General features: G+C 41.7%; 2 protein-coding genes across 5 annotated transcripts in view; both read left to right on the top strand.

Moving 5' to 3' along the window:
• Window positions 1-5,971, top strand: part of LOC110520593 (tissue factor pathway inhibitor) — a 48,299-nt gene extending 42,328 nt beyond the window's left edge. For both annotated transcript variants that reach the window (XM_021597988.3, XM_036975222.2), the window contains exons 3-6: window positions 1,908-2,084; window positions 2,838-2,939; window positions 3,969-4,163; window positions 4,504-5,971. In XM_021597988.3, coding sequence (XP_021453663.2) covers window positions 1,908-2,084; window positions 2,838-2,939; window positions 3,969-4,163; window positions 4,504-4,574 — 545 coding nt within the window. In that variant the 3' untranslated portion in view covers window positions 4,575-5,971. The remainder of the gene's footprint in view (window positions 1-1,907; window positions 2,085-2,837; window positions 2,940-3,968; window positions 4,164-4,503) is intronic.
• A 2,741-nt stretch (window positions 5,972-8,712) lies between these two features.
• LOC110520594 (calcitonin gene-related peptide type 1 receptor) overlaps window positions 8,713-21,048 on the top strand; it is a 45,352-nt gene continuing 33,016 nt past the window's right edge. Inside the window, exon 1 of one of the 3 annotated variants that reach the window (XM_036975219.2) lies at window positions 8,713-8,973. The gene's annotated coding sequence lies outside the window, so the exon portion shown is untranslated. The remainder of the gene's footprint in view (window positions 8,974-21,048) is intronic. The other 2 variants (XM_036975220.2, XM_036975221.2) reach the window with 2 other exon arrangements.

Genomic DNA, 21,048 nt, shown 5'->3' with positions numbered 1-21,048 from the left:
TTATTGATCAAATTCTTATTTTCCACCATAATTTGCAAATAAATTTATTAAAAATCCTACAATGTTATTTTCTGGATTTTCTTTTCTCATTTTGTCTGTCATAGTTGAAGTGTACCTATGATGAAAATTACAGGCCTCTCTCATATTTTTAAGTGGGAGAACTTACACAATTGGTGGCTGACTAAATACTTTTTTGCCCCACTGTATATATGAGTATTAGAACAGGGCCGTAGTGTATTGGACAACTCCTTTCACCTGGAAAATTCCAGTATGTCAAGTTGGGCAGCAGCCATAACCTTGAGAGACAGAGGGACATATTATTCTGATTGGTCACCAGTAATTCACCACCATAACACTGATAGCTTTTTCCAACTTAGATGCCTTTCAGTTGAATCACTGGTTTGAATTATTCAACGGGCTGGGTCACACAAACACAAAGGAAAAAAGTCTCTGCTTTCAGGTAGTGTTGCTGTTAAAGTCAAGTCATTCTCTCTGACATGCTTTAACACAGTCTGGTAAAAGTAGTGTTTAGAAATGAAAAAGGACTTGATATTTGGTGACAAAGGGATAAATAGTAGGATACAATATATAATTATTCACAACATATTTGAGGATGACAGTTATTAGTTTGTCTCAGTCTCTTCTAGAACTCAGAGAGGCTGAGGTATTAGTACAGCTTTAATTACAGCACCTATATATTCATGACCTCTTCATTTTTGGGATGTCTCGCCCGATAATGGACAGCCACTTGACGGAAATATTTATATTACTTCGAGAGGAGAAAAAAAAGCAATATCATAGCCATGAAGTGTCAGGATTTGAAGTTACTTTTATCTACTGGGGCTTGGCACTGGTCAAGTCATGTGTCCTATAGATGGGGCGACATCAAATCAATCACCCCCTAGATGACGTCTACACCAGTCTCAACGTCAGTGAAGAGGCGAGTTCCTCTGTCCCGTGTCTGTATTCTTTTGCCCATCTTAATCTTTTATTTTTATTGGCAGGTCTGAGATATAGCTTTTTCTTTGCAACTCTGTCTAGAAGGCCAGCATCTTCACTGTTGACGTTGAGACTGGTGTTTTGCGGGTACTATTTAATGAAGCTGCCAGTCGAGGACTTGTCATGTGTCCTATAGATGGGGCGACATCAAATCAATCACCCCCTAGATGACGTCTACACCAGTCTCAACGTCAGTGAAGAGGCGAGTTCCTCTGTCCCGTGTCTGTATTCTTTTGCCCATCTTAATCTTTTATTTTTATTGGCAGGTCTGAGATATAGCTTTTTCTTTGCAACTCTGCCTAGAAGGCCAGCATCTTCACTGTTGATGTTGAGACTGGTGTTTTGCGGGTACTATTTAATGAAGCTGCCAGTCGAGGACTTGTGAGGTGTCTGTTCTCAAACTCCCTATCCATTCATAACTAACTGTGTCAGCAGCCGACCTTCTATCTTCCTCCATGCCTGAGTGTGTGTTCTCTCTCTTTCCACCTCCTCCCCCTCTCATCATATTTTCTGTCAGTGTCTCTAGCTCTCCAGAGTGTTAGTGCCACCTCTTTCTCTATTATTCACAGTTTGCCTGGAAGTCAATTTACTGGTCCAAGGGTAGATTGCAGTGTAGTGTAGATTGTATTTGACTTAGGGGAACAGGAAGCCTATCTCCCATACTGTACTTTTTTCAACATTTCCTGTTGTCATCTCTTCAAATGACTCAGTAGCTGGTACTCATTTCTCCTCTTTTCAGTATCTCAATAATGTTATCTCTCTCTCTCTGCCTTCTCTCTGTCCCTCCATCTGTCTCTAGTTGACAAGAGTCCCTGTCACATGGAGGAGGCTCAATAATGTTCTCCCCTTTTCATTATCTCAATAATGTTATCTCTCTCTCTCTTCCCTCTTTCTCCATCTGTTTCTAGTTGACAAGAGTCCCTGTCACCTGGAGGAGGCTCCTGGGCCATGTCGAGGTCTGGTAACTCGCTACTTATTTGACAACCAGAGCCAGGAGTGCAAGCACTTCTACTATGGAGGCTGCTTCGGCAATGCCAACAACTTCAAGAGTATGAAAGAGTGCCAGGCTAGATGCCAGAACCCAGGTAGTCCAAAAGAGACCAACCAACCATAGGCCTTTTCTTACTAGCACTGACTTTGCTGGAAGCTACTTTATTGAGGAAAAATGTACATTCTATGACTTTCTATAGCTAGCTTGTCTCACCTAGCTATCTTAAGATGAACACATTAATTCCTAAGTCACTCTGGATAAGAGAGTCTGCTTAATGACTAACATGTAAATGTGCTAGGGGTGTATACAGTATTACTTCTCTGATGCCTTAATAGTTTGCTGTGTGTTCTAAGATAGTTCTACCTCTTTGAAAGCCCAAACGTTTTTGCTGCAGTGGATGTTGTGAATATTGCACTACTTGAAAATGATCTTTTTTGTTGTTGTTTTTATGAGCATATTCAATTATTTTAGACATAGGCCTGATTTTGAATTTGTTTACATTCATTGACTGCATTTTGTCCCCCAAAAATTACCAATATATTTTTCTACAGTGACCTAACAATGTAAGAAAAAAAATGGATGATAACTCCAAAATAATTACATTGTCATTGTGTATCAGAATCCTTAATCCATCTTCCTTGGGCTCAAAATAATTGTTATCTTCATCTAAACTGAGTCCATAAGGGTAACAACTTCTCTATGCTGTATGTTAATATTATAATGCTACTTCCTTGGTAAACAGGTTTTAACAACAGAGTAGTACACTGCTTGTATTATAGTACATTTCTATTAAATGCAGTAACATATTATGAAATTAAACTCTAACCATGCTTTGGTTTCATTGCAGAAAACCCCACTGTGGCCCTTAAATTGGATGTGGCCCCTAAATTGGAGGTCACCGTCCCAGAACCCCATAGCCAGCCTAGTGTGCAGTCTCTCAAAGTAACTGGTAAGACAACAATGTTTATGTATTTTGAGTTCATGTTTGTATCATCTTTATTTATTCAACAAACCCTGTACCCCTGTGGATCTGTCAATGCTGGGAACACTACTGTATTGCTCCAGTCTCTTGGCAGCCCCTCGTGGTGGTGTGATGTCACTCCCTTTAAGTTAACTACAGTATCACAACTACTAATACTGTGAGGCGCTTTGCACATGGGCAGTAGAACTATCACAAACACCAGGCCACAGGAAGCACAGGAATTCAGGAAAGCAGTCGTTTGTCATGTGTACTACGGCAACTACAATAGCTAGTTAAGAGAGAGACAGTCATTTTACATGCACCATCTCAGAAATAGTTTAGCTGCTGGTAAACAACCTACAATGTATAAAGGCAGCATAGTGCCCACAATATCTCCTCCCTTCTCCTCCTTCCATGTGACATTGATTCACTGCTATTAAAATGGGAGTGTACAAGGTATGGGGAGAGAGTTAGTTAGTGCTCAGAAACACCCGTGTCTGGTACAGAGGTCACATCACAGTACATTGGGGATCAGGGAGTCTTTGGCCATCACTCAGTCACGGACAAGTAGTTGTGATTCATGCTACAGAATTCCACCCATGTCAGTGAATCCAGTGCAGGAGAGTCTCTGTACACGTGGTTGTCATTCCAGTCAAGTGATATAGGAGATCTTCAGCACTCCCTCAACCAAAGGCTGACATATAGTTACTTTTTATTCTCCGCAGTTTGACGCTTGAGGTGGTATTGAGGTGGTGAAAATTAAGTTTCCTTTGTTATGGTACAAGGTAATAGTAGTAGCACTAGGTTCTACTAGTCACTTTAACAGTAGACTTCCATGAACTTCACATCAGGCTTTTAGAGAAGTATGTTCTATCAGAACTAAACTGCAGATGTAGCCTAGATACTTACATACTTAGAAAATGTGTCTTTGGTATGATGGAGTCATTGTTTTACACCATGACTTGTGCTATTAGCACGTCATTTCATCTTACAATTGCTTCTGTGCATTTCTTTCAGACTTCAATCCTCCGGACTTGTGTCTCAGTCCCATTGACAAGGGCACAACATGTGATGGAGAGGAGAGAACTGAGAGGAGATACGTGTACAACCCCAAGACAAAGAGATGTCAGTCGTTGCGCTACAATGGCTGCGGGGGCAACAAGAACAACTTTGTCCACAAGAGACACTGCATGAAGATGTGTATGAAGCCAGGTAAGATCCAAGTTATCTGTTATCTCCAACACCAGCCCTATAGAGCTACCTGGGGTTGCAGGCTTTTGTTCCATCCCCAGCATTAACGCACCTGATTCAAATGATCAATATCCAGACTGAAGACTATAATTAGTTGTATTATTTGAAACAGGTGTGTCCGTACTGCACTTGTTCCACCCGTATGTCTTTAATTAAAAAAAAAAATTGAAACAAATAAATTGAATTAACAGTGTTTTTGTAAATTAACAGTTAAGATATGAATTGAGTTCAATGTTCATTTTTAGACTAGTGCCCTGGAGAAGTGTTTAAACATAACTAATTTGTGCTGTTTCATTTTCAGATCACCATCACAAAGGGAGGGTCATTCGTATAAAGAAGAAGAACAGCAACATCTTGTTTCGATCTGTCTAAATTAAGGCTTCATATTATACCCTTCCTACTTCCTATTAAACCCTTCCTACTTCCTATTAAACACTTCCTACTTCCTATTAAACCCTTCCTACTTCCTATTAAACCCTTTCTACTTCCTATTAAACCCTTCCTACTTCCTATTAAACCCTTCTTACTAATATTAAACCCTTCCTATTAATGTTAAACCCTTCCTACTTCCTATTAAACCCTTCCTACTTCCTATTAAACACTTCCTACTTCCTATTAATATTAAACCCTTCCTACTTCCTATTAAACCCTTCCTACTTCCTATTAAACCCTTCCTACTTCCTATTAAACCCTTCCTACCTCCTATTAAACACGTCCTACTTCCTATTAAACCCTTTCTACTTCCTATTAAACCCTTCCTACTTCCTATTAAACCCTTCTTACTAATATTAAACCCTTCCTACTAATATTAAACCCTTCCTACTTCCTATTAAACCCTTCCTACTTCCTATTAAACCCTTCCTACTTCCTATTAAACACTTCCTACTTCCTATTAATATTAAACCCTTCCTACTTCCTATTAAACCCTTCCTACTTCCTATTAAACCCTTCCTACCTCCTATTAAACACTTCCTACTTCCTATTAAACCCTTCCTACTTCCTATTAAACCCTTCCTACTTCCTATTAATATTAAACACTTCCTACTTCCTATTAAACCCTTCCTACTTCCTATTAATATTAAACCCTTCCTACTTCCTATTAAACCCTTCCCACTTCCTATTAAACCCTTCCTACTTCCTATTAATATTAAACCCTTCCTACTTCCTATTAAACCCTTCCTACTTCCTATTAAACCCTTCCTACTTCCTATTAAACCCTTCCTACTTCCTATTAATATTAAACCCTTCCTACTTCCTTTTAAACCCTTCCTACTTCCTATTAAACCCTTCCTACTTCCTATTAAACCCTTCCTACTTCCTTTTAAACCCTTCCTACTTCCTATTAAACCCTTCCTACTTCCTATTAAACCCTTCCTACTTCCTATTAATATTAAACCCTTCCTACTTCCTTTTAAACCCTTCCTACATACACTACTTTTGAATGAGTCTTTATTTATATCATTCTTATTTGACTTTGGTATGTCCTTGTAGTCTTGCAGCAATTGTATCAAAGGCTTGTTTTGGCCTATTGTGTGATGTTGTATTGCTCATTGTAACCTTTTAACACTTTGTAAGAAGATGTTTTTAGTAATATCACAATTGTATACATTTTTTTTACTGTCACATACCAAATACCAGTCTATAATTGTATTTTTCTTTCTTCCTGAGGACACCAGACAAGTTGTTTTATTGACAAATGATGAACATTCATTATCCCAAAAGCACTGTACATGTAATATCATTCAATAAAGCACATTATCTGTATCAAATACTGTACATTATCTCTATAAATTACTGTACATGATCTACATCAATTACTGTACATGATCTATATCAAGTACTGTACATTATCTATATCAATTACTGTGCATTATCTATATAAATTACTGTACATTATCTATATCAAATACTGTACATTATCTATATCAATTACTGTACATTATCTATATCAAGTACTGTACATTATCTATATCAATTACTGTACATTATCTATATCAATTACTGTACATGATCTATATCAAGTACTGTACATTATCTATATCAATTACTGTGCATTATCTATATCAATTACTGTACATTATCTATATCAATTACTGTACATGATCTCTATCAATTACTGTACATTATCTATATCAAGTATTGTACATTATCTATATCAAGTGCTGTACATTATCTATATCAAGTACTGTACATTATCTATATCAAGTACTGTACATTATCTATATCAATCACTGTACATTATCTATATCAATTACTGTACATTAGCTATATCAAGTACTGTACATTATCTATATCAAGTACTGTACATTATCTATATCAAGTACTGTACATTATCTATATCAAGTACTGTACATGATCTATATCAATTACTGTGCATTATCTATATCAAGTACTGTACATTATCTATATCAATTACTGTACATTATCTATATCAATTACTGTGCATTATCTATATCAATCACTGTACATTATCTATATCAATTACTGTACATTATCTATATCAAGTACTGTACATCATCTATATCAAGTACTGTACATTATCTATATCAAGTACTGTACATTTATCTATTTCAAGTACTGTACATTATCTATATCAATTACTGTGCATTATCTATATCAATCACTGTACATTATCTATATCAATTACTGTACATTATCTATATCAAGTACTGTACATTATCTATATCAAGTACTGTACATTATCTATATCAAGTACTGTACATTATCTATATCAAGTACTGTACATTATCTATATCAAGTACTGTACATTTATCTATTTCAAGTACTGTACATTATCTATATCAATTACTGTACATTAGCTATATCAATTACTGTACATTATCTGTTTATTTTACCCCTTCATGTGAGTAATGTCTTTTTCCATGGTATTTTTTTTTACCCAGGTGAAAACAACATATCAGCAACCCATTGGAGACTACATTTAATTCGGCATAGTCATCAACATTGCAATTTTGTGCATATGTTAATTCTGTTCCAAGTCCCCTTTCACATTGAAGTACAGCAGGCTATTGGAATTGACTCCACTGATAAGTGCATCACTGAGACACAGGGGGGCAGTGTTGTATTATCGTGATAGTTCTAACGTTTCCATAATGGCCTTCACTTGAATGATATATGACTGCAAATTGACAAATGACCTATTCGTTTGTTGGGAATTTCTCTGCAATCATAGTCTACATTCATATTTTTTTTATAATGTAATGACCTCTATAGATTATAAATGAGACTATGTCCAAAACAGTTCTCGAGATGTGACACTATTCTTCCACGAGAAATACCGTTTGGTGGAAAACGCTGGTGCTGCTCCAGGATCTCCCATTAGTGTTCAACTGGGTTGAGATCTGGTGACTGAGACGGCCATGCTCATTCCTCCCTGTTCGTCTGTGTTGATGGTGGTGGAAAACGGTGTCTCAGACACCACTCCAGGATCTCCCATTAGTGTTCAACTGGGTTGAGATCTGGTGACTGAGACGGCCATGACATATGGTTTACATCTTTTTCATGCTCATCAAACCATTCAGTGAAAACTCATGCTCTGTGGATGGGGGCATTGTCATACTATGAGGGCATATTCATGGTAGCCAAAAGTATGGCCTGCCCAGTATTTTTTTTTACACATGACACATCACCATACTTTGTATCCCTCATTTACTCAAGTGTTTAAATGATTTGGACAGTTCAAATCAAACTTTATTTGTCACATGTTTCGAATACAAGTGTGGACTTTACCGTGAAATGCTTACTTACAAGCCCTTAACCAACAGTGCAGTTCAAGAAAGAGTTAAGAATATATTGACCAAATAAACTAAAGTAAAAAATAGTTACCTGTATGTCAGTCAGTTTACCTACTTATGATAAATAAACCAAGTCTAATAATGAGATGAACACAGGTTTGTTAAGCGTAGACAGAGCGAGCTTCTTCCATATGCGAAGACATCGAATTGCAGGAATGTTCCTGTCATTTAGAACCATAACGAATGTTTACAGCCAATGCATTGGATCAAACTCTGCAGACAGAAACCCAAACAAAAGAGCGAGGGGTACCTTGAATAAATAACACACGTGCACAATGATTACCACACGGGAGGAGACCCATAATCATCTGCGCAATCCACAAAACACACAGCACAGGTACTCACACGAACAACGGACAATGTAACAATAATGGACCCCACCATGGTGAACGAAGGGCACATACATACAAATACAATCAGGGGGAATAGGGGACACGTGTGTGCAATGAAAGTTCCAGAGGGATCTGTGACAAATACACAAGGTACAATTTGTTAACCCCATTTGCTGGCATGATGGGGTTAACAACATTTCGTGAAAGACTTGGTCCGGCTCTGACTACATGTGTGGGTAAGGATGTGCGTATACATATGCGCGAGCCACTGCGCCCCCCCCCCCCCCCATGATGATTTCAGACGTTTTGTGTGCCCCACCCCTGACAAAGTTTCCCATCCCTGGTCTATATCATCTGCGTGATGGGTTGGTGGGTTCTCCTGAAGAGCTGTAGGCTAATTCGTGATGTAACAGGAAGTAGACTAATGCGAATGCCTCCCACAATCTGACAGCGGCTCCAGTCCGACACTTTATTCATTGAGTGTTGATACCCTTTAGGTTTGGTTCACTACCATTGCTGCGGAGGTTGCATTTGTGGGGAAAAAAAGCTGTCGCTGGAGTGTTTGGTCGGTTAATGTGACTTTCTAAATCGCGGTAGCATTGGATTGTGAACTAATCGCATCAGGTAAGAACCATTCGAATAGTGTATTAATAATGGGAATATTTACATATCTGGTTTAGGATTACTATTTTATTTGTCCACTTATGCATCGATTCCAGTATCGATGCATAAGTAATTTGCTTTTCCTTTTCTAAAATCAATAGCCTATACATATCCAATTCAAGCCCATGAAAATCTGAAAGAGTCTGCTGCATTTCTGTCTGGTAAATTTAGACCTAAAACGTGCTTTTTAAGCTACCTGGATAGATTTCAGTCTACTGTCGACAGGGATAACAATAGCCTATTTCTTGTAGTCTTCCAAAAACAATTGCGCACCGCAGATAGGTTAGTCATTTGCACTATTTTGCATAATTCCATAGGGAAATTATATATATATATATATATATATATATATATATATATATATAGGACAGCTATATATATATATATAGCCTCGTTATTAACACATCATACACTATTTGTACACATGTACAAACAATGTACTATTTAACCATGTATATATATATATATATATATATATATAGTACATGGTTTGTACATGTGTACAAATAGTGTATGATGACTCCCGTCATCATCATACAATCATTGATCATAGCCAATTAATACTTCATCCTTAATTTAGGTTCGTTTTTTGACAGATTTGTTTGATCTATGACAAGGGTTTTCATTTGAAAGGGTTTGAAATGATTGGAATATTAAACAAATGCAAGGTAGCCTATAAGTACGTTTGCCCTCCAACATGCTACATAACATGTTTATAGGGAAGACAACACCTGCAATAATACATTAGTATTAACTCTCAGACCCCATTCAAGATGCGTTTTTACAACCTTATTATACCCTTTCCAAACTTTAGGCTACAGTGGAACCTAAGTGTTAGGATACCCACATTTACATTTTTAGGGTAAAATGTGGTGGGTAGGTAACCTATAAATCATAAATTAGCATGATGACCATGTTAATGCAAAACGAAAAGGATTTCCTGGGCATTCTACAAGTTTAAATGTCATATTGCTGTTTGATAATGAGTTGACTGGAGAGTCTAGAGAATGATAATTATTGTATCTTGTAATATCATGAACTGTCTTCAGATACGTTTGAAAGCGTAACTATATTAATAAAAACATTGATAAAAAAAAATGTGAAAGAATAAGCACTGTGCCTTTTTACATTGCGCGGCACATCCAGATGACCTGATTGCTACTGACAGCATTGTAGTGTAAATGTGCCCGCTCTCCTCAGTCATGTGGTATACCCCAACACTGGTGTTTGGCACCAGTGCAATCTCAAGTTGTTGTTGAATCATCTGCATGGTTATGTAAGCCACAGATTGGACATGATGAAATGTTTTTGGGGCAGCTAGAGGGAAGAACGTGATGAATATGATGAGGATGCTCACATTTGGCAGATCTCGCTTATGATACGATGAGGAAGGCAGAGATATTTCTCCATCAAGGAGAGGATAGAGTACACATGAACGAACTCAGAACTGTAGAACATTCAAGTTCATCAGGACCGTTGAGACTTTTTAAAACCTTTCCAGATGCATTTGGCTGACACCATATTTGTCCTCTGCCTCTTTAACCCATCCATAGATTGCACCCTTTTATCTCACATTCTCAAGTACAATTACTTATTAAACATCCACAATAACCCACCGCCATGAAAAAAAATATGACATGAAACAAAAATATTATTGCTTCGCTCAACATTTATGAAATCTTTTATGATTTGTATGTGTTCCATTTGAAAGCTGAGGAAAAGATGCCGCTTCACTGTGTGGCCTGGAGATATAAGACAGCCAGAGAGTGTTTTCCGGACTGACTGAATACCCCATGAGAAGCAGGCGTGTCTGATAAGTCTACAAGGATTTTCACTCAAAATGCTCAATGGCCAAGTGTTCACAGTAAATATATTAGCTCATATAGTGAAAGGAACCCAAGTACATTTTTGTGTGGGGAGTCTTTGTGTTGAACTGTAAAACATTGGATTTGGATTCCTCCCCCGAGCAGTCCTGTGGAGTGGGTATTGAAGGCTGACTCCAAATGGGATATTAAATGTTAAAGGTACCTCCGTGACTTGGTGATATTGCCTCGAGAAGCTCAGTCATCTACACGGCACAGAGTATGCCTAGGCTGAGGCGTCCAGAAGAGTCAACAAGGAGAACTGTTGACGATGGAAAATGTGTCTGTTTCTCACTCTGGTCTATTTACAGAATGGACAGCGTTTTTGATCAGTAAAACTCTTTATCGTCTTACCTAGAGATTCACATTACATGTTGATAGCCGTTCTTGTCTATTAATGTTCTGTATTATGTAATGTTTCATGTTTTGTGTGGACCCCGGGAAGAGTAGCTGCTGCTTTCGCAACAGCTAATGGAGGTCCTAATAAAATACCTAATACCATACATGTGAATATGAACGCACTGCTCACACCATTATGAAAAAGTGTGGAAAGCATCCATAACATGAGAGGAATAAACAAAACAAGATACCCTTCTTCCAAGACAAATATGATGGATTATACCAAGAGCTACCTTCAAATCTGTTATTGTTCAAAGTTCTGCAAAGTGGTCTGAAAAAGTGGTCAAAGTGGTCTGCAAAGTGGATCTCTCAACGAATTGAGAGCGAATTCTCAACACGACTCTCCCCTTACTTTTCCGATATCTGAACATTATCTTAGCCGACAGCTGCCACACAGTCTAAGACAGCATGCTCTCACCCAGAAGGTGTATCCAGGTTATCTCCCTCTCCCCAGGGAGCAGATAGGTTATGCCTTTTTATTTGATTTAACACTTATTTTACCAGGTAAGTTGACTGAGAACACATTCTCATTTACAGCAACAACCTGGGGAATAGTTACAAGGGGGAGGAGGGTATGCTGCTCAGCCATCTCTCCTGTTTTGAAGTCGGGGCGCACAAACACAAATGCATTGTGATGCTTTTATCATGCTGGAGGCCCCTGCTTGTCTCCCCCCCCCCCCTCTCTCTCTCTCTCCATCTCTCTCTCCCTCTCTCTCTCTCTCTCTCTTTCTCTCTCCCCCTCTCTCTCTATCTCTCTCACTCTTTGTCTGTTTCTCTCTCCCCTCTTGTTGGTCTCTCTCTCTCCCTCTCTCTCTCTTTCTCTCTCCCCCTCTCTCTCTATCTCTCTCCCTCTTTGTCTGTTTCTCTCTCCCCTCTTGTTGGTCTCTCTCTCTCTCTCTCTCTCTCTCTCTCCCTCTCTCTCTCTTTCTCTCTCCCCCTCTCTCTCTATCTCTCTCCCTCTTTGTCTGTTTCTCTCTCCCCTCTTGTTGGTCTCTCTCTCTCCCTCTCTCTCTCTTTCTCTCTCCCCCTCTCTCTCTATTTCTCTCCCTCTTTGTCTGTTTCTCTCTCCCCTCTTGTTGGTCTCTCTCTCTCCATCTCTCTCTCCCTCTCTCTCTCTTTCTCTCTCCCCCTCTCTCTCTATCTCACTCCCTCTTTGTCTGTTTCTCTCTCCCCTCTTGTTGGTCTCTCTCTCTCTCTCTCTCTCTCTCTTTCTCTCTCCCCCTCTCTCTCTATCTCTCTCCCTCTTTGTCTGTTTCTCTCTCCCCTCTTGTTGGTCTCTCTCTCTCCATCTCTCTCTCCCTCTCTCTCTCTTTCTCTCTCCCCCTCTCTCTCTATCTCTCTCCCTCTTTGTCTGTTTCTCTCTCCCCTCTTGTTGGTCTCTCTCTCTCTCTCTCTCTCTCTCTCTCTCTCTCTCTCTCTCTCTCTCTCACCAGACCTTGGTTTAGTCATTAATCTGAGAGCTGGCTAATAGCACCACCATCTCATATCCTGTCTCATTCAAGTGCATCAGGGCCATTATTGAATTCCCCTGTCTAAACACAACCTCGACACACATCATATCTTTACCTCTCTCCCTGGGCCTCGGCTACCACATTACACTCAAATGCATTGATTGCTGATATGCGTCACTCTACTCAAACCTCCCTCGAGTTCCTGCATTTAATTCAGAGTCAAATCTCAATGATGTTAAAAAGATCCGCCGCCCCACATACCCCCACATGTATTACAGAAGATTCTTTCAGTTAATGACTTGAGCAAGGCACTTAATTAACCCTAATTGCTCCAGGGTCGCTGTTGATAATGGCAGACCCTTGCCGTGACTCTCCGAGGGTGTCTCAGGGGGAGTTGGGGAATGCAAAAAAAACAACACATTTCCAATTCACACGTGTATTTTAATACACACGTGTACATGTGTGGAATAAGGCAAATATAAGCACACACCAAAATTCTTAGCAATATGTCGTTGATTATAACTATGTATGTTTCACTGACGGCCATGTCATGTTGACTGGACTTGGCATGTTTTATTGCAGCAGTCAGGCCTGTGGACAACATGTTCTATGCTTGTGTGTGAGTCCTAGGCTAAAGTCGATCTGAGATGACGTGCTTTTTGAAGGATGAGGACAGTGGCCGTTTCCAGGCGTGTTCCGTGTTGATGCGTGCGAAACAAACTGCCGTTGGCTGACACGACCCTCCTGATTTACAGGCTGGGGCTAATGCCCCATGAATATAGAGGAGGTGGCTTCTGATAGGGCACAGAGAGCGAGAAAGGAACCGTGGGAGTTAGTATGTGTATATTCCCCATCCAGTGGTATTAGTATGGATCTTCCCCATCCAGTGGAGTTAGTATTTATCTTCTCCATCCAGTGGTATTAGTATGGATCTTCCCCATCCAGTGGAGTTAGTGTGTATATTCCCCATCCAGTGGTATTAGTATGGATCTTCCCCATCCAGTGGAGTTAGTATTTATCTTCTCCATCCAGTGGTATTAGTATGGATCTTCTCCATCCAGTGGAGTTAGTGTGTATCTTCTCCATCCAGTGGTATTAGTATGGATCTTCCCCATCCAGTGGAGTTAGTATTTATCTTCTCCATCCAGTGGTATTAGTATGGATCTTCTCCATCCAGTGGAGTTAGTGTGTATCTTCTCCATCCAGTGGAGTTAGTGTGTATCTTCTCCATCCAGTGGTGTTAGTGTGTATCTTCTCCATCCAGTGGAGTTAGTGTGTATCTTCTCCATCAAGTGGAGTTAGTGTGTATCTTCTCCATCCAGTGGAGTTAGTATGTATCTCCCCCATCCAGTTTAATTAGTATGCATATCTTCCCCACGGTGGGCAGAACAGTTCAGCCCTATAATATCAATTTAAACCTGTTAAGAGAGGTTGATTGTGTCTGCATAGTACATACTGTATTTAAAATAACATTGTATTTTTATGATCTCCTATAGTTCTCCTCCTACTCATATGTCAATACTGTGCTTTTGTTATTTGTGCATCACAACAAGTTGGTTACATCCTTGAGTTTGCAGTGCACTGTACTCTATTATCCCTTGTAAATTGAAATTTAAAGTAATTTAGCAGACACTTATCCAGAGCGACTTACAGGAGCAATTAGGATTAAGTGCCTTGCTCAAGGGCACATCAACAGATGATTCACCTAGTCGGCCCGAGGATTCAAACCAGAAACCTGTAGGTTACTGGCCCAACACTCTTAACCCCTAGCCTCCACTTATATACATCATGTTTCCATGTATGTATTTACATACTTTCCATGGGTTGTTCTTTACAAGTTGACGTGTAAACATACTGATGGTACAGTAACAGTAGCCTACATGGGTCTATCACTTGTTACGGGAGTAGTTGTGTGCGCACTTGTGACGGGCCTGTGGCGTGTGCATGGGGGCAGATCCTTTGGCCTCTGGGTCATCTTAAAACAGAGTTGAACTTGATCCAGCTCCCAGGGTTATTTTGGTAGATGTCAGGCCTGCTAGCAATCTTTCAGATCCAGGCCGAGTTCACTGAAAACTATCCTCCATTGAGATCAGGGCTGGATCTGTCAGAAAGACTACCACTTTCACAATACTGGGCTGGACAGTAGGGGCCAAACTGGGCTAGACAGTCGGAGAGGTACTGGGTTGGACAGTAGGAGCCAAACTGGACTGGACAGTAGGAGCCAAACTGGACTGGACAGTAGGAGCCAAACTGGGCTGGACAGTAAAAGCCACACTGGACTGGACAGTAAAATCCACACTGGGCTGGACAGTAGGAGAGGTACTGGGCTGGACAGTAGGAGAGGCACAGGGCTGGACAGTAGGAGCCATACTGGTATGGACAGTCGGTAGAGATACTGGCATGGACAGTAGGTAGAAGTACTGGGCTGGACAGTAGGTAGAGGTACTGGCTGGACAGTAGGAGCAAAACTGGGCTGGACAGTAGGAGCTATACTGGGCTGGACAGTAGGTTTCGGGTCCTGGGCTGAACAGTATGAGGCAAACTGGCCTGGGCAGTAGGAGCTATACTTGGCTGGAAAGTAGGAGCAAAACTGGGCTGGACAGTAGAAGCGATACTGGGCTGGACAGTAGAGGCCAAACTTGGCAGGACAGTAGGAGCCATACTGGGCTGGACAGTAGGAGCCATACTGGGCTGGACAGTAGGATCCAAACTGGGCTGGACAGTAGAAGCCATACTGGGCTGGACAGTATGAGCCATTCTGGGCTGGACAGTAGAAGCAATGCTGGGCTGGACAGTAGGAGCCATTCTGGGCTGGACAGTAGAAGCCATACTGGGCTGGACAGTAGTAGCCAAACTTGGCTGGACCTTAGAAGCCATACTGGGCTGGACAGTAGAAGCCATACTGGGCTGGACAGTAGAAGCCATACTGGGCTGGACTGTAGGTAGATGTACTGGGCTAGACAGTAGGAGCCAAACTGGGCTGGACCTTAGAAGCCATACTGGGCTGCACAGTAGAAGCCATACTGGGCTGGACAGTAGGAGCCAAACTGGGCTGGACAGTAGGAGCCATACTGGGCTGGACTGTAGGTAGATGTACTGGGCTAGACAGTAGGATACATACTGGGCTGGACAGTAGGTAGAGTCTCTGGGCTGGACAGGTGGTAGAGCTACTGGGCTGGACAGTAGGTAGAGACTCTGGGCTGGACAGGTGGTAGAGCTACTGGGCTGGACAGTAGGTAGATGTATTGGGCTAGACAGTAGGATACATACTGGGCTGGACTGTAGGTAGAGGTACTGGGCTAGACAGTAGGATACATACTGGGCTGGACTGTAGGTAGAGGTACTGGGCTAGACAGTAGGATACATACTGGGCTGGACTGTAGGTAGAGGTACTGGGCTAGACAGTAGGATACATACTGGGCTGGACTGTAGGTAGAGGTACTGGGCTAGACAGTAGGATACATACTGGGCTGGACTGTAGGTAGAGGTACTGGGCTAGACAGTAGGATACATACTGGGCTGGACTGTAGGTAGAGGTACTGGGCTAGACAGTAGGATACATACTGGGCTGGACTGTAGGTAGAGGTACTGGGCTAGACAGTAGGATACATACTGGGCTGGACTGTAGGTAGAGGTACTGGGCTAGACAGTAGGATACATACTGGGCTGGACTGTAGGTAGAGGTACTGGGCTAGACAGTAGGATACATACTGGGCTGGACTGTAGGTAGAGGTACTGGGCTAGACAGTAGGATACATACTGGGCTGGACTGTAGGTAGATGTACTGGGCTAGACAGTAGGATACATACTGGCCTGGACATTTGGTAAAGGTACTGGGCTGAACATTAGGTAGAGGTACTGGGCTGGACATTTGGTATATGTACTGGGCTGGACAGTAGGTTGAGGCACTGGTTTGGACAGTAGGAGCTGTACCTGGCTGGACATTAGGTAGAGGACTGGTCTGGACAGTTGGTAGAGGTTCTGGTCTGGGCAGTAGGTAGAGGTTCTGGTCTGGACAGTTGGTAGAGGTTCTGGGCTAGACAGTAGGATACATACTGGGCTGGACTGTAGGTAGAGGTACTGGGCTAGACAGTAGGATACATACTGGGCTGGACTGTAGGTAGAGGTACTGGGCTAGACAGTAGAAGCCATACTGGGCTGGACTGTAGGTAGAGGTACTGGGCTAGACAGTAGGATACATACTGGGCTGGACTGTAGGTAGAGGTACTGGGCTAGACAGTAGGATACATACTGGGCTGGACTGTAGGTAGAGGTACTGGGCTAGACAGTAGGATACATACTGGGCTGGACTGTAGGTAGATGTACTGGGCTAGACAGTAGGATACATACTGGCCTGGACATTTGGTAAAGGTACTGGGCTGAACATTAGGTAGAGGTACTGGGCTGGACATTTGGTATATGTACTGGGCTGGACAGTAGGTTGAGGCACTGGTTTGGACAGTAGGAGCTGTACCTGGCTGGACATTAGGTAGAGGACTGGTCTGGACAGTTGGTAGAGGTTCTGGTCTGGGCAGTAGGTAGAGGTTCTGGTCTGGACAGTTGGTAGAGGTTCTGGTCTGTGAAGTAGGTAGAGGTTCTGGTCTGGACAGTTGGTAGAGGTTCTGGTCTGGACAGTTGGTAGAGGTACTGGTCTGGACAGTTGGTAGAGGTTCTGGTCTGGACAGTTGGTAGAGGTTCTGGTCTGGGAAGTAGGTAGAGGTTCTGGTCTGGACAGTTGGTAGAGGTTCTGGTCTGGGCAGTAGGTAGAGGTACTGGTCTGGACAGTTGGTAGAGGTTCTGGTCTGGACAGTTGGTAGAGGTTCTGGTCTGGGAAGTAGGTAGAGGTTCTGGTCTGGACAGTTGGTAGAGGTTCTGGTCTGGGCAGTAGGTAGAGGTACTGGTCTGGACAGTTGGTAGAGGTTCTGGTCTGGGCAGTAGGTAGAGGTTCTGGTCTGGACAGTTGGTAGAGGTTCTGGTCTGGGCAGTAGGTAGAGGTTTTTTATTTATTTTTTTATTTTACCTTTATTTAACCAGGTAGGCCAGTTGAGAACAAGTTCTCATTTACCACTGCGACCTGGCCAAGATAAAGCAAAGCAGTGCGACACAAACAACAACACAGAGTTACACATTGCATAAACAAACGTACAGTCAATAACACAATAAAAAAATGGGTGTTGCTATGGTGACCAGTGAACTGAGATAAGGCGGGGCTTTACCTAGCAAAGACTTATAGATGTCCTGGAGCCAGTGGGTTTGGCGACAAATATGAATCGAGGGCCAGCCAACGAGAGCATACAGGATGCAGTGGTGGGTAATATATGTGGCTTTGGTGACAAACTTGTACTGTGATAGACTACATCCAATTTGATGAGTAGGGTGTTGGAGGCTATTTTGTCAATTACATCGCAGAAGTAAAGGAGGCTTTGTTGCGAAATAGTTTAATTTTGGATTGGAGATGCTTAATGTGAGTCTGGACTGGACTGGAAGTGGAGATACTGGGCTAAACTGTAGGCTTCGGGTGCTGGCCTGCCCTATAGTGTTAATAAGGCAATAGATGGGCTACATAAAAGCCTCCACCAGTTTCATTTGATCCGTTTTAGTTGCACTTAATCAGTTTTACTCTCAGCACCTATAATGATTACGGGAAGATTTGGGAACTTTAACCTGATGGTTGATCGGTAGGTCCTCAACAAGGCCAACTTCTACTCTGAGCCCTCATACCCTTCTGTGTTTCTTTGGGAGTGTTGAAATCCCTTTTTCTTAGCGTATAATGGAGATGTGAACCTGTAAGCCACAGGTTGTTTGTGTACTTGTCTCAGGCAGTGGGATGGATTTATGGAGTGACATGGTTAAATTTAGATTGACATGCTAAACTTCAGAGACTACGGAGGGACCGGTCCTCTTCCAGTGGGTTGAGAGGTCCACTCCCCACTAACCTTTTATTTGATTGTTTATAATAGAATTATAGAATAACTTTACATTTCCCTGAGGGATACCAACTTTGGGGAATGGTACCCCATTAGAATCTATGATAAAGGGCCAAAGGCCCACTATGTAATGGTACCCCATTAGAATCTATGATAAAGGGCTGAAGGCCCACTATGTAATGGTATCCCATTAGAAGCTATGATAAAGGGCTAAAGGCCCACTATGTAATGGTATCCCATTAGAATCTATGATAAAGGGCTAAAGGCCCACTATGTAATGGTATCCCATTAGAAGCTATGATAAAGGGCTAAAGGCCCACTATGTAATGGTATCCCATTAGAAGCTATGATAAAGGGCTAAAGGCCCACTATGTAATGGTATCCCATTAGAAGCTATGATAAAGGGCTAAAGGCCCACTATGTAATGGTATCCCATTAGAAGCTATGATAAAGGGCTAAAGGCCCACTATGTAATGGTATCCCATTAGAAGCTATGATAAAGGGCTAAAGGCCCACTATGTAATGGTATCCCATTAGAAGCTATGATAAAGGGCTAAAGGCCCACTGTGTAATTGATGTCTCGTGGAAGTAAACAAACCACAGATAAGAAGATAGATATCAGATCATAAAGGTAAACAAACAACAGTGGCATATATATCCAGAAACATCCTAAGTGAAGCATGTCAGTGTAATCACTAGACAAGCACTGCACGGCGTACTTACCCACTGCACATGACTACATCTGAGCATCAAATGAATCATTCAAATGTGCTCCAAGTAGAAGCTATAGTTTTCTACAGGCTACGGCTTCAGGTTTCTTTAACTTAAATAATTAGACTAATGCTATGCAGGTTAGGCTATTTAAACTAGCCTATACCGTAACTCAATCATACCCCTGTTATCAACTCTACACTTTCTGTGTATGGTGGTGCTCATCCTTCTATTTATACCCTTGTATTTATACCCATGTATTTACAGTGCATTTGGAAATTATTTTTCCACATTTTGTTATGTTACAGCCTTATTCTAAAATTGATGAAATCGTTCTCCCCCCCCCCCCCCCCCCCCCACATCAATCTACACGCAATACCCCATAATGACAAAGCAAAAACAGGATTTTTTAAATTTGTGCAAATGTCTATATATGTTTTATTTTTTTTTAAATATCACAATTACATAACTATTCAGACCCTTTACTCAGTAATTTGTTGAAGCACATTTGGCAGCGATTAGTCTTCTTGGATATGTCGCCACAAGCTTGGCACACCTGTATTTGGGAAGTTTCTCCCATTCTTCTCTGCAGATCCTCTCAAGCTCTGTCAGGTTCAATGGGAGCGTCGCTGCAGTGCTATTTTCAGGTCTCTCCAGGTTCAAGTATGGGCTCTGGCTGGGCCACTCAAGGACATTCAGAGACTTGTCCCGAAGCCACTCCTGCATTGTCTTGGCTTTGTGCTAAGGGTCGTTGTCTTGTTGGAAGGTAAACCTTTGCCCCAGTCTGAGGTCCTGATGGCTCTGGAGCATGTACTTTGCTCCGTTCATCTTTCCCTTGATCCTGACTAGTCTCCCAGTTCCTGCTGCTGAAAAACATCCCCACGGCATTATGGCGGCACCACCATGCTTCACTATAGGGATGGTGCCATGTTTCCTCCAGACGTGACAGTTGGCATTCAGGCCAAAGAGTTCAATCTTGATTTCATCAGACCAGAGAATCTTGTTTGTCATGGTCTGAGAGTCCTTTAGGTGCCTTTTGATACACACCAAGCGGGCTTTCATGTGCCCTTTACTAAGGAGTGGCTTCTGTCTCACCACTCTACCATAAATGCCTGATTGGTGGAGAGCTGCAGAGATGGTTGTCCTTTTGGAAGGTTCTCCTAGCTCCACAGAGGAACTCTATAGCTCTGTCAGAGTGACCATCAGCTTCTAGTTCACCTCCCTGACCAAGGCCCTTCTCCCCGATTGCTCAGTTTGGCCAGGCGGCCAGCTCTAGGAAGAGTCTTGGTGGTTCCAAACTTCTTTCTTTTAAGAATGATGGAAGCCACTGTGTTCTTGTGGACCTTCAATACTGCAGAAATGTTTTGGTACCCTTCCCCAGATCTGTGCCTCGACACAATCCTGTCTCGGAGCTCCATGGACAATTGTTTCGAACTCATTGGCTTGGTTTTTGCTCTGATATGCACTGTCAACTGTGGGACCTTAAATAGACAGGTGTGTCTTTCCAGATCATGTCCAGTCAATTGAATTTACCACAGGTGGACTTCAATCAAGTTGTAGAAACATCTCAAGGATGATCAATGGAAACAGGATGTACCTGAGCTCAATTTCTAGTCTCATAGCAAAGGTTATGAATACTTATGTAAATAAGTTATTTCTGTTTTTATGTGTAATATATTGGCAAAC

This window comes from Oncorhynchus mykiss, chromosome 3, assembly GCF_057628025.1.
Source record: "Oncorhynchus mykiss isolate SJ-2025 chromosome 3, ASM5762802v1, whole genome shotgun sequence".
Taxonomy (NCBI): Eukaryota; Metazoa; Chordata; class Actinopteri; order Salmoniformes; family Salmonidae; genus Oncorhynchus; species Oncorhynchus mykiss.
This window is presented reverse-complemented; position numbering and strand designations above follow the sequence as displayed.